Source organism: Chelonoidis abingdonii, chromosome 10 (assembly GCF_003597395.2).
Source record: "Chelonoidis abingdonii isolate Lonesome George chromosome 10, CheloAbing_2.0, whole genome shotgun sequence".
Taxonomy (NCBI): Eukaryota; Metazoa; Chordata; order Testudines; family Testudinidae; genus Chelonoidis; species Chelonoidis abingdonii.
The window spans coordinates 6,825,712-6,841,218 of NC_133778.1; the positions used below are offsets into that span (position 1 = coordinate 6,825,712).

At 48.8% G+C, this 15,507-nt stretch overlaps 1 protein-coding gene across 1 annotated transcript in view; it reads left to right on the forward strand.

Moving 5' to 3' along the window:
- Positions 1 to 3,592: 3,592 nt before the first annotated feature.
- COL6A2 (collagen type VI alpha 2 chain) overlaps positions 3,593 to 15,507 on the forward strand; it is a 46,587-nt gene continuing 34,672 nt past the window's right edge. Inside the window, exons 1-3 of the mRNA XM_032769457.1 lie at positions 3,593 to 3,807; positions 8,271 to 8,414; positions 12,888 to 13,486. Of these exons, the coding sequence (XP_032625348.1) occupies positions 8,300 to 8,414; positions 12,888 to 13,486 (714 nt within the window). The 5' untranslated portion in view covers positions 3,593 to 3,807; positions 8,271 to 8,299. The remainder of the gene's footprint in view (positions 3,808 to 8,270; positions 8,415 to 12,887; positions 13,487 to 15,507) is intronic.

Genomic DNA, 15,507 nt, shown 5'->3' on the forward strand with positions numbered 1-15,507 from the left:
TAGGTGAACAGAATTATGAAATTCTAGATAAGGAGCTTCTAGCCATCAAAGTGTCCTTCAAAGAGTGACACCACTATCTGGAGGATGCTTGGTACCCAGTATAGGTATACATGGATCCTCATATGAGGCCCCAATTCATATCTCAAAGTTTGTATTTTTCAGCAGCTATTAACTCAATAGATGATTATAATATCATATATTATTTGTATTAAGGTAATATACAGATGTCCCAACTGACAGTCACTCCGAACGGGTGAATCAAGACTTAGAACAGTACTTGTGCTGCTTCACAAGGGCAATTGGTCAAACCTTCTACCCCAAACAGAGTTTGCTTAGAATAACACCGACCATGTCTCCACCAGGCAGAGTCTGTTCTGTGCCAGTTGTGGCTCCCACCCCCATCTCCACCTGGCCACACCTGTCTGCTCCACCAATCCCGCAGTTGCCTACTGGTTGCAACAGATCCAGGAGATCCAAGAAGAACTCAAGACCTATGTGGACAAGGCCAAGGAAGACAACAAGTGGTATATGACCAACAGCACTGGGAAGGCCAGGCTTGCAGCATCGGGCAAAAAGGGTGGTTTTCAGCCCAAAACCTCCACACCAAATAGCCATGTTGTAAAATGGACCTTCCGTACCTCAGCACGTGTTCTATCAGCCAAGTAATCAGCCGAGTGACCATGAAACTTGAGTTATCCAGATCCCTCAAAATACACCCAATGTTTCATGTATCCTTGCTAACCCTATATTGACAACAGCTTTGCTCACTTGGCTCACTCACCCCCTCTCTGTACAGGTCCAAGGACATGATGAGTATGAGGTCCAGGAGAGACTGGAATCAATAATCAGTCACAGTTTCCTAAGGTACCTCAGAGACTGGGAGAACAATGTCCTAGAAAGGGGATCCTAGAAGCCCATGTCCTAACTTCATGGTAGGCTTCTGTGTAGGTAGGGTAATGTAAGGGCCAGGAGGACTAGAGCCTGGGCCTGCAGAGCTGCCAGGTAGTAGACATGTCCATGCTGCCAACCTGCAGTAGCTAAACTTGCGCTCCACTGCCTATGACCTGCTGTGGACACAGACCATAGGAAATCCTGCCTCAAGGGGTCTGACAGGAAGCAGCCTCATGTCTCCTGATTGCTCCTGCCCTATATAAACCCAAGGAGTGTTCCAGGAAGTGTTCAAACATCAGTGCGGCTCTCCTATAGTTGCCTTGACCTTCCCTGCTCTTTAGCACCAGGCTTCGACTTTGGCTTGTTTTGGCCTTTGCTTCCTAAACTGGACCCTGAAACCTGACTCGACCTCTGATAAGAATGGCCATACTGGGTCAGACCGAAGGTCCATCTAACCCAGTATCCCATCTTCCCACAGTGGCCAATGCCAGGTGCTTCAGAGGGGATGAACAGAACAGGTAATCATCAAGTGATCCATCCCCTGTCACCCATTCCCAGCTTCTGCAAACAGAGGCTAGGGACATCATCCCTGCCCAACCTGATTAATAGCCATTGATCGACCTATCCTCCATGAACTTATCTAGTTCTTTTTTACTCCTGTTATACTTTTAGCCGTCACAACAGCTTCCAGCAAAGAGTTTCACAGGTTGACTGTGCGTTGGTATTGATCCTTGGTATTGACCCTGGCCTGGAACCTGACTATGAACTTCTCTGCCACTCCCAGCCTCAGGTTTGACCCTGCTCTAATCCTTGGTCCTAATTATCATTGCTAGGATCCTGATGACATACCCCAAGAGTAGAATTTGGCCTACATTGTACATGCGTGGACTGAGTATATTTTTCATGGTATGTAACGAGTCAAATACCAGATGGGAAAGGAGTTGGTTGAAAGATTCATTCATTTGAAATATTTTGGCTTAAACTTTCAATTTTTGCTGGAAAAATTTGAAACAGTTTTTACTTTGATGCAATTTTCAAAAACTGAAAACTTTGAAAATTTTGGATGTTTGTTTTCTTCTTTCTGTTTTCCACCACTGAACGCCATAGAATGAGTTATATCTTGGGGTTTACTTGTTTTCTCTTCTTCTTCCCCCCCTTTTTCGACTCTGTAATTTCTCAAGATTTCTACAGTTTAGGAAAAGCTAAAGTAGCACGTTTATATTCTAAATTCACATTCCTTGTTGTTGTTTGTTGTTTGCTTGTTTTGTTTATTTTATTATTATTTCAAGCATACTTAGTTTCATACCATATATGTTTCACAAAAGGAAACTGCCCATTTATGACTGTACCCTAAGTCCTGCCTCCAGGGTTCTCCAAGTTTTCCACTTCCACTTCCACTTCCACTTTTCCACTTGAGCCCTACCTCCCCTGTGCCCCCACCCTGAGGTGCCCCCTTGTGGCAGCTCCTCCCCCCTCCCTGAGGCACCCCCTTGCGACAGCTCCCCACCCTCCGCCCTGAGGCACCCCTTTTCCTGCCCCAGCTCACCCCTGCTCCCCGCACGAGCACCCCGAGCACGCCTCGCTGCTTCACTTCTCCCGCCTCCTGGGATTGCAGCACCAATCAGCTTGGGGAGGAGGCAGGGCAGGGGTGCTCTGGGGTGGGCAGTTCCCCTGCGGGCCCCCCCTTACTTGCTGCAGGCAGCCCTCCCTGCGCTCCTCTGCCCCAGCTCCCTCCACCTAAATGCCGGAGGCGACCAGGGCAGCCGAAGATCCAGCCACCGCAGTCACTGCCGAAGAAAATCGCGCCCCCCAAATGCCAGTGCCCTAGGCAACTGCCTAGATCGCCTGAATGGTTGCACCAGCCCTGAGGGCACACTGGGCATGGAGCAGTTATAATAGCAGGGAAGCAGCAAAAATCAGATTAGGAAAACAAATAGTAACATGGGTATTCATTAAAATGATGGGTCTGGCTTGTACTTGGAACCCAACAGGGCTCGGCCTGTGAGAGCTATGCACAGGCTACAAACCCAGCACCACGACTGGCAGGTCCCTCCGAAAGGCCAAGGGCTGAATGGGTTTGGAGAGTCACCTGCTCCCCCTCCCCTAGATTGAGAGGTCAGTTCAGGGCAGTGTCCAAGGGCAGGGAGGGCATAGGACGATGCGGGGATGCTGGTGCTGCCATTCACCCTATTGTGTTTGTCTTTGCATTAGTGACATTAATGGGGGTTGGATCGGGACATTTTCCTGGCCAGGAGGTTGCCAGGGTCCCTGAGTAAGAGGCGAATATTTTTGAAGGTTGCGGGAAGCTGAAGTCTGAGGCCTTCCTGTTTTGAAATGTGCAAGTCCACGTTATGCATTCTCCTCAAGATAGGTTACAAATGGGGGGAAAGGAGTAACATGAGTGAGTGGTGGAAATCCATGTGGCAGGCACAGAGAGAGCTCCTGTCCTTGGAAAAACATGATTTCCTCTTCCGTTTTGTTTAAAATAATCTCCTAACTGCAACATTACAGCATCCCCTCGCCCCACTCCAGACACCCCCAGGAAAAGGAGTGATTGGAGGGTGATTCCCACTCCCCAGCCTAGCCTAGTGGGGCTTCGATGGATCCGCACTGACACCCTGTGGATACTTGGAGTAAGGACATCTTTGCTCTCTGTCACAGACGGAGTTGAAGGAGGAGAATTATAAAGTAGGCAGTTTCTTTTTTGCCAGAGAACAGAGGCTTTCGGCTGGAGAAGCCTCTGCCACTCCCAACTGATCCCTTCTCTTCATCAAAAATAGAGACCAAAAACTCTAAGAAAAGAAATCCAACCCTTCCAACCGAAGATGCAGAAGCCCTATTGACAAAAAGATTCCAAGACTTTTTTCTTCTTTTCCTGACTTGACTTTCTGGAGGAAACTTCGATCTTGTTTTCAGGTAGGCAAAGACTCTTGCTTCACCATTTGATATCTCCATAAACCTTCCTGCTTCTTTTGAAGCTGCTGCAGATATGAACAAGGAAACTAACCTTTTTATCTTCAGGCTGTGTTTGTGCTGCTGTTTGTGAACTCTTGATCAAGTTGATACAGTAGAATTTCCAGGCATGTTGCTTTTAGAGACTAGACAAAGTAAACACTTACCTCTCTGAGCTGCTCCATAGTTCAGAGATTTACATGTGTGGATATTTTGGGCAACAAACTCTCTTGGGATTAGAATAATTGTTAATGAGGCCACTTTCTGAAGAAAACCTTTTTGGGAGAGATTCTGCAGCTTCTGCTGTTCACAAGACCCAAGGAAAGTTCAGTCCCTTGTATATGAACTCAAGTTTCAGGCATTATGGCCAAGGGGCTAGTCAGTCACTAGAAAACTTGTTGGGCCAAGTTAATCTCTAGTGTAACTCTATTGAAGCCAGTGGCATTACCTGAGGGACAGACTTGGCCCACTGAAGCAGTACCAGAATGTTGATGCTGCTACAAAGCCTGAATTATTAGACCCAAGGGCGTCTCTTTGACTTTCAGTGACACAGGAATACAAAATTCTCTTTGCTCCTCACAGAAATCGGGTGTTTTGGTCTGTTGAATTTCACAAGCTTGTCAATTTTCTGCGAAGAGGTAACTGGCAGGATTTGAACAGGGCTCAGTGTTATTGCTAGGGTACGCGTAACTTGCTTTGTTCGCGCCGATGGGTTTAAGGAGTGTACTCTGATTTCATGCATGCTGCTTTAGCTGTGCACAGTGAAATGTGCATGTGGCTGGTTCACTAGCACTGCAATTCCAGCGGTTCGCTGATGGGTGTGGTTAACACGGCAATATAAGCCATTCCCTGGAAGAGGTGCTGTTTCTGCACAAGTGAAAAGGGCACCCAGACTGAGATTGTTCCTCCCTCACAAAATGACATTCCCAGGCCTCTTGCTGCCTCCTTCCCATGCTATCTGTGCTGTTTGAAGTCCTGTGGTGTTTGATAGACGAGGTAGAGCTGGGTGCCAGGCAATGGAGGGGAAGCCTTTACAGTGGGTGATCTGCCTGGGAACCGACAACTGAGCACTAAGGGAAAGATCTAAGCAGATTGTTTGACACCCACTGAAACTACCAGCACCTGCACTGAGTGAGCCCAGCCTGCTTGTGCGTGAGGGCAGGAGGAAGGCATTTGCCTGGGCATTTGTTACAGACGAGGGCACAGATTTCTCCTCGTTTTATCTTACTTGATTTTCAAAAGAAACCCTAGTGCCTTGGACAGAGCTAGAACAGAGGGTACCTATGTGATTGCAGACCACAGGTTGGGCCCCAAGATCACATATTCCAGTGCACATATCCTGCTTCTCCACAGCCCCAACACAACCCATAGCCACTGCCACGAAAACCATGGGCCTGGATGGTTCTTCACGCAGGAATACGGCATGTGAAATGTTGTTGTAGATTTGCCATCGGTGGGATGATGCACTTGGGAATAGTTATCTTCCCGTGAGCGAAACTCATCTAGTGGCATTAACTCAGCTGCTTCCATACAATGTTAGCCCAGACACTGGGGCTGGGACTGGTTTGCTAGGGGCACCTCTGGCAAGTGAGCTGCTCAGGCCTCTCTCAGGGATGCCAAGTAGATCTTCGGTGTAGGAGGCACACAAGATAGGGATTCTCACCTGCTGATGCTCCCAGCTCTCAGAGTTGGGTGAGTGGACCAGAGTGGCATGGGAGACCCTGGCTATGCAGGGAGGTTCTGGGGCACTGAGCTGGCCTTTCTGGCATGCCAGAGGATCTGCCGACTGTCTCCACTCTCAAGGATGGGACAGAAGGTCTGTCATGTCTGCTAGCTGGTGTCCTGCTGGTCTGTGAGCAGAGGGAATCTGTATCCCTCATTGTGAAATTACTGCCACATTCACAGGACTCCACACTCCACCAGCCAACGTCTCCCCACTGTTATAGGGAAGGGCAGTGGGGACAAATGATTGAATGATGTGATTGTGTGCAACAAGACTTGTTGGGGATCATCTCAAATGGCGGGTGGAGCTGCTCTCTTGCCATGAGGAGTTCAGGTGAGGGAGAGATGTCTTTCCATTCTGCCTGCAAGTGCAGACCCGGCAGTCTCCTGCACGGCCACTGTCCTTGCCAGGCCACTGCTTGGCCATTAGGGCATGCTGCAAACAAACAGGGCAGCCTAGGACAGGTGTGGATGGGTGAGCTCCTGGCTGTACAGTGCATTGCACCTGCACGTGCCCCCTCAAGTCTCCATAGATTCCTTGAGGTGAGGCCGGAACCACATGCAGGGAGAGGATCACCGCACAGGCTGGGGCCTTCCACATCCGCTCTGTGGGCATGAAGCCAGAGCTGACGAGTCCCAGGGCTGCTCCTCCTGTCTCTATCACCGGCAGGGATGTCTCACCTCTGACTCCCAGACTTTGGAGGAGGAGAGGTTGGGGGAAGCTTTGAGAGGGTCCCCTCCTGGACTCTGCCAAATCACTCCCTCAGCGCCTGCAGGCCCGTGAGATCAGTGGGGGCCACTCCCCATCAGGCCAGACTGTCCAGGCGCCCTACGTGGGCCAGAGGAGGTAACACAGCCCAGGTGATGTGACCTTCCCTGGGCACCTCTCTGCAGAGCTGCCTAGGAGAGGGTCAGTGTGTGTCCCCCACCCCACTCACCCACGCCTCCCCAACCTGCTCACTACCTCTACGTGGGTCCTGGACTCATCAGAGAACCCTCCACGGTATCCAGGGGGACGGCAGGGGACAGCGCCCAGCCAGTGACCCACGGTCCTGTTGGCATGTGGGCCTGGTGAACATGCTACCCCCAGGGGAGGCTGGGGGAAGCAGATGCAATGGTACCACCTGAGGTGGGGCAGGGGTGCACTGAGGTGGGCTGGGGAGGTGGAGGGTGGGGCTGAGATGGAGTGAGGACCCCGGCTGCTTTAACTGCTGCTCAGGCAGCGACTCTGATGGGAGCAGGCAAGTCCCAGGGGAAATCTCTGGTTACAAATGGCCGGGGGGTTGTCCTGGGGCTCTTGGGGGGCAGTGCTGTGCCGTATGTGTCACAGGAGTGTGTGTACACAGAGGAGAGAAGGCTCTGGGTACACACCTGCAGCTCCAAGCCAGCACTACTCTTCTAGTACCATCATTCATCCTGGTGCAGAAGAGGCCATGGCTGGCGGAGCTTCCCCGCCCCACGCTGCTAGTGCATCCCAGTCCTCTGCTGGAAGGCTGAGAGGCAATCTCTCACTGTGCTCATCCACTCCTTGGCTTCTCCAATAGGGGCAGCAAATTGCCACGTGGGCTGATGCCTGTCTTTGCTGTTGTGAGCCCCTGTCTACTGTGAGCTGGGCTCAGGATCCTTCTCATTGCACATAGGTCACACAGAGGCAGTCCCTGGCCAGCTGGCAGGGCCTAGGATAATCAGCTAATTCCTGAGCCAGCCTGTGCTCCAATGACTGGTCCAACACTGCACAGCAACATCATCCTCCATGGCGCTTCCCTGCAAACAAAACACATGGGTGCTGATTTCGCTTTGCGAGCACATCTGAAGTATTTCTTTAATAGGCAGATGCCCTCTGAATGCTGGCTACAGTCCTGGGGCTCAGGATGGGGCCCAAAGGGCTGAGGGGTAATACTGGAGGATTTGAGGGTCCCAGAATGCTTGGCACAACTCTCATCCGAGCCCCTCAAGCACTCTGCAGACATGGCTGTGTTTTCTCAGCACCCTGCTGGCAGGTAGGGCGCTATGGGCATGGTATCCCGATTTCCGGGGGAGGAAACAAAGGCAGAGTGGTTAAGTGACTGGCACGAGGCCAGACAATGGCTCTGGTGCTGATCTCACATCCCTGTAAGTCAGAAATGGCCTTGTTGGACCCAGTGGCGTGACACTGGTGGAACCAGCATGACCCTAGTGAGTCAGTGCAGTCAGGACAATCTGACTCTTGCATTGCTGCGCTGGCTGCTAGACCCTTTCCCTTGGAGCAACATGGGCTGGGGAAGCAACCACCCATCTGGAATGAGGTAAAAGCTGCTTAAAAACAACTTCCAGCCACACTCCAAGAAGAGGGATGTTTAAAGTAACTTAGCTGAATTAGTAAGACCTGAAACCTGACTGCAAGTCCCCAAGGTACAGCCACTCTGTGCTGAATGAGGATGGAGCCACACTCCAGACTGCGCAGCGACTTTGCTTGGTGGGTTGCGACTAGCATTGCCCTGGCAGCGGTGTGCTGTGAATTGTAGTTCCAGGCCCCGAAGGGAGCACTGTAATCATCCAGTCTGCCCTCCTGCATAGAGCAGGCCAGGGGACAAGGGCACTATTAGAGAAACACCTGCTCCTGATTTTTAAAATGTCCAGTCAGGAGACTCCAGCCCGACTCTTGGTAAGTTGTTCCAGTGGCTAATTACCCTGACTGACCCCTGGGTTTATTTGTTCTCCTGCAGGAAGCTGAATGTGAAGTGAGGTGGCTAAGATGTCCCAACCAGCCTTTTTTGCTGTTCTTCTTTGCATGACGCTGGTTCCCCTCCAGGCTCAGTATGATGAGATCGAGTTCACAGCCTTCAGTCCTCGCCCAGCTGCCTGCCCAGGTACCAACAGGATAAATCGTCTCTCTGCCTCTGTCCTCTGTATTCAGCATTAACACTGAAAACTCCCCTGGGTTCACTTCTAAAGGCTGCTGAGAGGGGCCCCTCCATGGCATGCCAGAGCTCACTGCTCCTTTGCACTGGCTGCACAGTGCCAAGACCCGAGGAGCTTCCTTGCCCTGTGGGTGGGGCAGGGCACACATGCAGCTCCCATTCCTGAGGGATGAGCTGGGGTGCGGATGTCTGGGCATGAGGATCTCAGTCTGGGGAAGGCGGGATATCATTGTAGATAGCACAGTGGGCCCAGTTTGTGTGTACATTGTGTGTTACCATTCCTTACCGTCCCTGCACCTCCCTCCCAAACCCATTCTAAGAAGTCAGTGTAGACAAAGCTCGGTGACTGGGCGACAAAATGGCAGATGAAATTCAATGTTAAGTGCAAAGTAATGCACATTGGAAAACATAATCCCAACTATACGTATAAAAATGGGTCTAAATTAGCTGTTAAGAGCATAAGAATGGCCATATTGGAACAGACCAAAGGTCCATCTAGCCCAGTATCCTGTCTTCTGACAGTGGCCAATGCCAGGTGGCCCAGAGAGAATGAACAGAACAGGGAATCATCAAGTGATCAATACCCTGTCAACCATTCCCAGCTTCTAGCAAACAGAGACTAGGGACACCATCCCTGCCCATCCTGTGTTACGAGAAGGAGTAAATAACACTTCCTTATTTACTTTCTTCACACCAGGCATGATTGTATGGGCCTCTGTCATATCCCCCTTTAGTCGTGTCTTTTACAAGCTGAAAAGTCCCGGTCTTATTAATCTCTCCTCATACAGAAGCCGTTCCATATCTCTAATAATTTTTGTTGCCCTTTTTTAAACCTTTTCCAAGTCCAATATATCTTTTTTGAGAAGGGGTTACCACATCTGCATGCAATATTCAAGATGTGGGCATATCATGGATGTATCTAGAGGCAATATGATATTTTCTGTCTGATTATCTATCCCTTTCTTAATGATTCCCAACATTCTGTTCACTTTTCTGACTGCCACTGCACATTGAGAGGATGTTTTCAGAGAACTGTCCACAATCATAGGCCCCGACTCCGTGGGAGCACCCATGGGGAAAAATTGGTGTGTGTTCTGCACCCACCAGCAGGTCCTCACTCCGCCCCACCTCACCTCCTCCTCCACCTCTTCCCCTGAGCGCACCGTCCCCGCTTCTCCTCCCAGTGCTTGCTGCCTCGAAACAGCAAGGAGGAGCGGGAATGTGGCACACTCAGGGGAGGAGGTGGGGAAGAAGCGGGGACAGGGCAGGGATTTGGGGAAACAGTTGGAATGGGGGTGGGAGGGAGCAAGGCAGAGTTGGAATCGGGGCAGAACCAGGGGCAGGGGGGCGCGAACACCCACCGGAACCAGGAAAAGTTGGTGCCTGTGTCCACAATGACTCCAAGATCTTTCTTGAATGGTAACAGCTAATTTAAACCCCATCATTTTATAGGTATGTTTTTCAATGCGCACCACTTTGCATTTATCAGCACTGAATTTTGTCTGCAATTTTGTTGCCCAGCCACCCAGCTTTGTGAGATCCTTTTGTAGCTCTTTGCAGTCTGCTTTGATCCCCCTTTGTCTGTCTGTGTTGCAGTCTGCTTTGATTGCCTTGTCCACATGCCTGTTGACCCCCTCAAAGAATTCTAGTAGATTGGGGAGGCATGATTTCCATTTACAAAAACCACCAGTTTGCCCTGTACTAAAGTCAGTCTTACCAGCCTGTATTTGCCAGGATCACCTCTGGAGCCTTTTTTTAAAAAATGGGGTCACATTAGCTGTCCTCCAGTCATCTGGTACAGAAGCTGATTTAAATGTTGGGATACAGGCTACAAGTAGTAGTTCTGCAATTTCATATTTGAGTTCCTTCAGAACTCTTGGGTGAATCCCATCTGGTTCTGGTGACTTATTACTGTTTAGATTATCATTTTTCCCCAAAACCTCCTGTAATGACACCTCAGTCTGGGACAGTTCCTCAGATTTGTCACCTAAAAAGAACGGCTTAGGTGTAGGAATCTCCGTCATGTCCTCAGCCGTGAAGACCGATGCAAAGAATTCATTTAGTTTCTCCGCAATGGCCTTATCATCCTTGAGTGCTCCTTTAGCATCTCGATTGTCCACTGGCCCCATTGGTTGGTTAGCAGGCTTCCTGCTTCTTATGTACTTGAAAAAAATTTTGCTCCTACTTTTTGAGTCTTTGGCTAGCTGTTCTTCAAATTCTTTTTTGGCCTTCCTAATTATATTTGTACACTTCATTTGCCAGAGTTTATGCTCATTTCTAGTTTCCTCGCTAGGTTCTAACTTCCACGTTTTAAAGGATGCCATTTTGCCTGTCACTGCTTCTTTTACTTTGTTTAACCTTTTTTGGTTCTCTTACTATGTTGAATTTGGGGTGTACATTTAAGTTGTGCCTCTGTTATGGTGTCTTTTAAAAGTTTCCATGCAGCTTGCAGGGATTTCATTTTATGTGCTGTACCTTTTAATTTCTGTTTCACTAACTTCCTCATTTTTGTGTAGTTTCCCTTTCTGAAATTAAGTGCTACAGTGTTGGGCCGCTGTGGTGTTTTCCCCACCATAGAGATCTTAAATTTAATTATATTATGGTCACTATTACCAAGCGGTCCAGCTATATTCACCTCTTGGACCAGATCCTGTGCTCCACTTAGGACTAAATAAAAAATTACCTCTCCTCTTGTGGGTTCCAGGACTAGCTGCTCCAAGAAGCAGTCGTTTGAGGTGTCAAGAAACTTTATCTCTGCATCCCTGAGATGACTTGTACCCAGTCAATATGAGGATAGTTGAAATCCCCCATTATTATTGAATTTTTTATTGTAATAGCTTCTCTAATCTCCCTGAGCATTTCACAGTCACGATCACCATCCTGGTCGGGTGATCAGTAATATATCCCTACCTCTATATTCTTATTTTTTGAGCATGGAATTACTATCCCAGAGAGATTCTATGGTACGGTTTGGTTCATTTAAGATTTTCACTTCATTTGATTCTACGATTTCTTTCACATACAGTGCCACCCCCACACCAGCATGACCTGTTCTGTCCTTCCAATATATTTTTGTACCCTGGTATTACTGTATCCCATTGATTAGCCTCATTCCACCAAGTTTCTGTGATGCCTATTATATCAATATCCTCATTTAATGTGAGGCATTCTAGTTCACCCATCTTATTATTTAGACTTCTAGCATTTGTAGAGAAGCACTTTAAAAACTTATCACTTTTTAGCTGTCTGCTATTACATGATGTAATTGAATAGGACCTTTTTTCATTTGACTGTTTCTCCTCAGATCCTACCTGTATTTTATTATCTTCCGTCCTCTCCTCCTTACTAGAGAATCTCCATTATTAGGTCCTCCCCTAAGGGCTGTCTCTGTCCAAACCACGTGCTCCTCCGCACCTGTCGAGTTTTACCACTTGAGAAAGAGATCTTGGAGTCATTGTGGATAGTTCTCTGAAAACATCCACTCACTGTGCAGCAGCAGTCAAAAAAGTGAACAGAAGGTTGGGAATCATTAAGAAAGGGATAGATAATCAGACAGAAAATATCATATTGCCTCTATATAAATCCATGGTACATCTACATCTTGAACACTGAATGCAGATGTGGTCGCCCCATCTCAGAAAAGATCTATTGAAATTAGAAAAGTTTCAGAAAAGGGCAACAAAAATGATTAGGGGTATGGAACAGCTTCCGTATGAGGCGAGATTAATAAGACTGGGACTTTTCAGCTTAGAAAAGAGATGACTAAGAGGGGATATGATAGAGGTCTATAAACTCATGACTGGTGTGAAGAAAGTTAATAAGGAAGTGTTATTTACTCCTTCTCATAACACAAGAACTAGGGGTCATGAAATGAAATTAATGGGCAGCAGGTTTAAAATAAATAAAAGGAAGTATTTCTTCACACAACACACTGTCAATCTGTGGAACGCTTGACCTTCAGAAGATTCTCTGGTGAAGACTATAACAGGGTTAAAAAAAGAACTAGATAAATTCATGGATGATAGGTCCATCAATGGCTGTTAGCCCGGATGGTGTCCATAGCCTCTGTTTGCCAGAAGCTAGGAATAGGCGACAGGGAGTGGATCACTTGATGATTACCTGTTCTGTTCATTCCCTCTGGGGCACCCGGCATTGGCCACTGCCTGAAGACAGGATACTGGGCTAGATGGACCTTTGTTCTGACCCAGTGTGGCCATTCTTATGTTCTTATGACGTGGTTTCTAACCAATAGCCATTTTCATGAGCCATCACCATAAAGCACCTCCAGGAGTGTTCCATGTGCAGAAGGGGTAGGTCTGTGTCATGCGCTCCTGCACACTATGTGCTCATTGCTCTGTGGGGTTTGTTCCTGTGCAGTCTCAGTCCCATCCTGATGCTATCTGCCCCATTGTCTCCACACAGAGAAGATAGACTGCCCCATCAACGTGTACTTTGTCATTGACACCTCGGAGAGCATTGCCCTGCAGACTGTGCCCATCCAGAGCCTGGTGGAACACATGAAGCAGTTCATCCCAGCCTTCATCAATAAACTGGAGACCGAGGTCTACCAGAACCAAGTTTCCATCACGTGGCATTTTGGGGGACTTCACTTCTCAGACGTGGTGAAGATTTACAGCGCCTTCACCAACAGCAAGGACGTGTACATCACCAGGCTGAATGGCATCGAGTACATTGGCCGAGGCACGTTCACAGACTGCGCAATCTCCAACATGACCAATGAGATCCTGACCCACGCAATCCCTGCCGTAAACTTTGCTGTGGTAGTCACAGACGGCCATGTGACGGGCAGCCCTTGTGGCGGGATGAAGATGCAGGCTGAGAAGGCCCGGGATGCAGGTATCAAGCTCTTTGCAGTGGCCCCCAGCCAGAACATCTTCGAGCAGGGTCTCCGGGAGATCGCCAACCTCCCCCATGAGCTGTACCGCAACAACTATGCCACCACCAAGAGAGGTGCAATTGAGGTGGATGAGGACACCATTGACCGGATTATCCAAGTCATGGTAAGAGACATTGGTGCACACCACTCCAGCCTAACGCTGCAGCCAGAGGGTGCAGGGTCAGGCCGTTGTGACACAGGTAGGGATGCAATAGAGATTGTGTCAGACTGGGCTGCTGGGACAGAGGCACTGGGGACTAAGGACAGGCAATCCAGGGGCTTGTCTATACACAAAAGTTGTACTGCTCTGACTGCACTGGTACAGATAAGCCAGCTAGTGGATGCAGTTATACCAGGATAAAGTGCTTATGCCAGTACTGCTTAGTCTATCTCTACACTATGGGGCCCATACCAGCATAGCCTCCTCGTGTAGACACAACCTACACCAACAGAAGGAGCTTTTCTGTCAGTGCAGGAATGCCACCTCCCCAAACAACATTGGCCACGTTGAGAGAAGCACTATTCCGTCAACATAGTTGTGTCTGCACTGTCGGCATAGCTACGGCTGTCGGGGTGTGTTTTTCACACCTGTAGCTATGCTGACATGGCTTTTAATTGCAGAACAAGCCTTACTCCACAAAAAATGAGGAGAATAAGCTATTGTGGTATAAGCACCTTTATACCAGTAGAAGTATGTCCACACTAGGCAGTTGTACCACTCTAACCCTCCCACCTGTTAGCAGAATGGGTAGATCAGTACAAAAGGTATGTGCAGCCCAGGTCTGGCCCGGAAGTTGGGCACCATTGAGGCAGCTGGTGCACACAGTTTAATAAAATGGTAAGTAAATATTTAAGGGGAAGATTTGTGTCAGAGCCCCCTCCTCCCTGACAGCTCATCCCAAGGAGAGAAATTATGATGGGCCAAGTCATTGCCTGTTATCATCGCCATGTCTGTGTTTCCTCCATATATCCTAGAACCCTCGTGAGCCAGACTTCAGCCACCAGTTTTATGACGAATTACTTTACTTCATAATGTTAGAATTGGTGCCAATACCTCTTTGTGGGAGGAGGGGATGTAAACGGTCAATCTGCAGTTCACCAGTAGCTCTCCTGGGTGAGGAAGGTTAGCTCCTGAAACCTGCATTTTGTCGCTCTGGGAACAGTGGAGTCTCCACTGCTGTCAGTTTCCCTCTATTCGGAATAGGAGTCAGGAAAAGAAGCTCCACCTCCAATCCTAAATCCCTCCCACAGCCTCTGGGAGCAGGATATCTCTGCTGGAGTGAAATGAAGTAGTTAGCCAGGCTGACACTTCGCTGAGTTCTTGCCTCCTTGGGGTGAGAAGGTCAGTTCACACCGAGCTGAGGAGGATAGATGCTATCTGTCTCTCTGAATGCTCAGAAAGACCTGGGCACCTTGTGCAAGGCAAACTCTCAATATCAAGATAGATAGAGCACTGTAAGCATTTACAGTAAGGCTTCTCCAAAGCCATAAAGGGCTAGAAACGTTCAGCTGATGAGCTCCCTCCAAATCTGACTTCAGTGACAACAGCAGATACTCAGCATCTTTGACAACCAGGGCATGTTTTCACAATGAAAACTTTGCTATGGCAGTATCTGATGGACCCACAAGAAGTGTTCAGTGGACCCCCTACTCAGATGCATGCAGTTAAGAATGTGCATAAGTGTCTGCAGGCTCAGGGTCTGACTAAAAAATTATTGATAAATTTCCTTAGGATTCTTACTGGTTTCATGTTCAAGGTTTAGTTAATTCTTCCTTTGTTTGAAGTGTCCGATTCTCCAACTCAGCAAACGCACTTGTACTTTACTAGAAAGGCTACAGACTTGAAAGGTTCTGGGCTCAAATTTGCACAAAATCAGTGTTCCCCCAAATGTTAAGCTCTTCTTCCCTCTTTGCACCATACTGCCAGGGGCGGTTCCAGGCACTAGTGCACCAAGTGCATGCCTGTGGTGGGAAGCCGCAGGGGGTGGCGTGCCAGTCGCCATGAGGGCAGCAGCCAGGCAGCTTCCAGCGGCATGCCTACGGAAGCTCTGCCGGTCCCGCAGTTTCGGCAGCAATTTGGCGGTGGGTATGCTGAAGGCGCGGGACCGGCAGATCACCCACAGAAACACTACCGAGGCTGCCTGA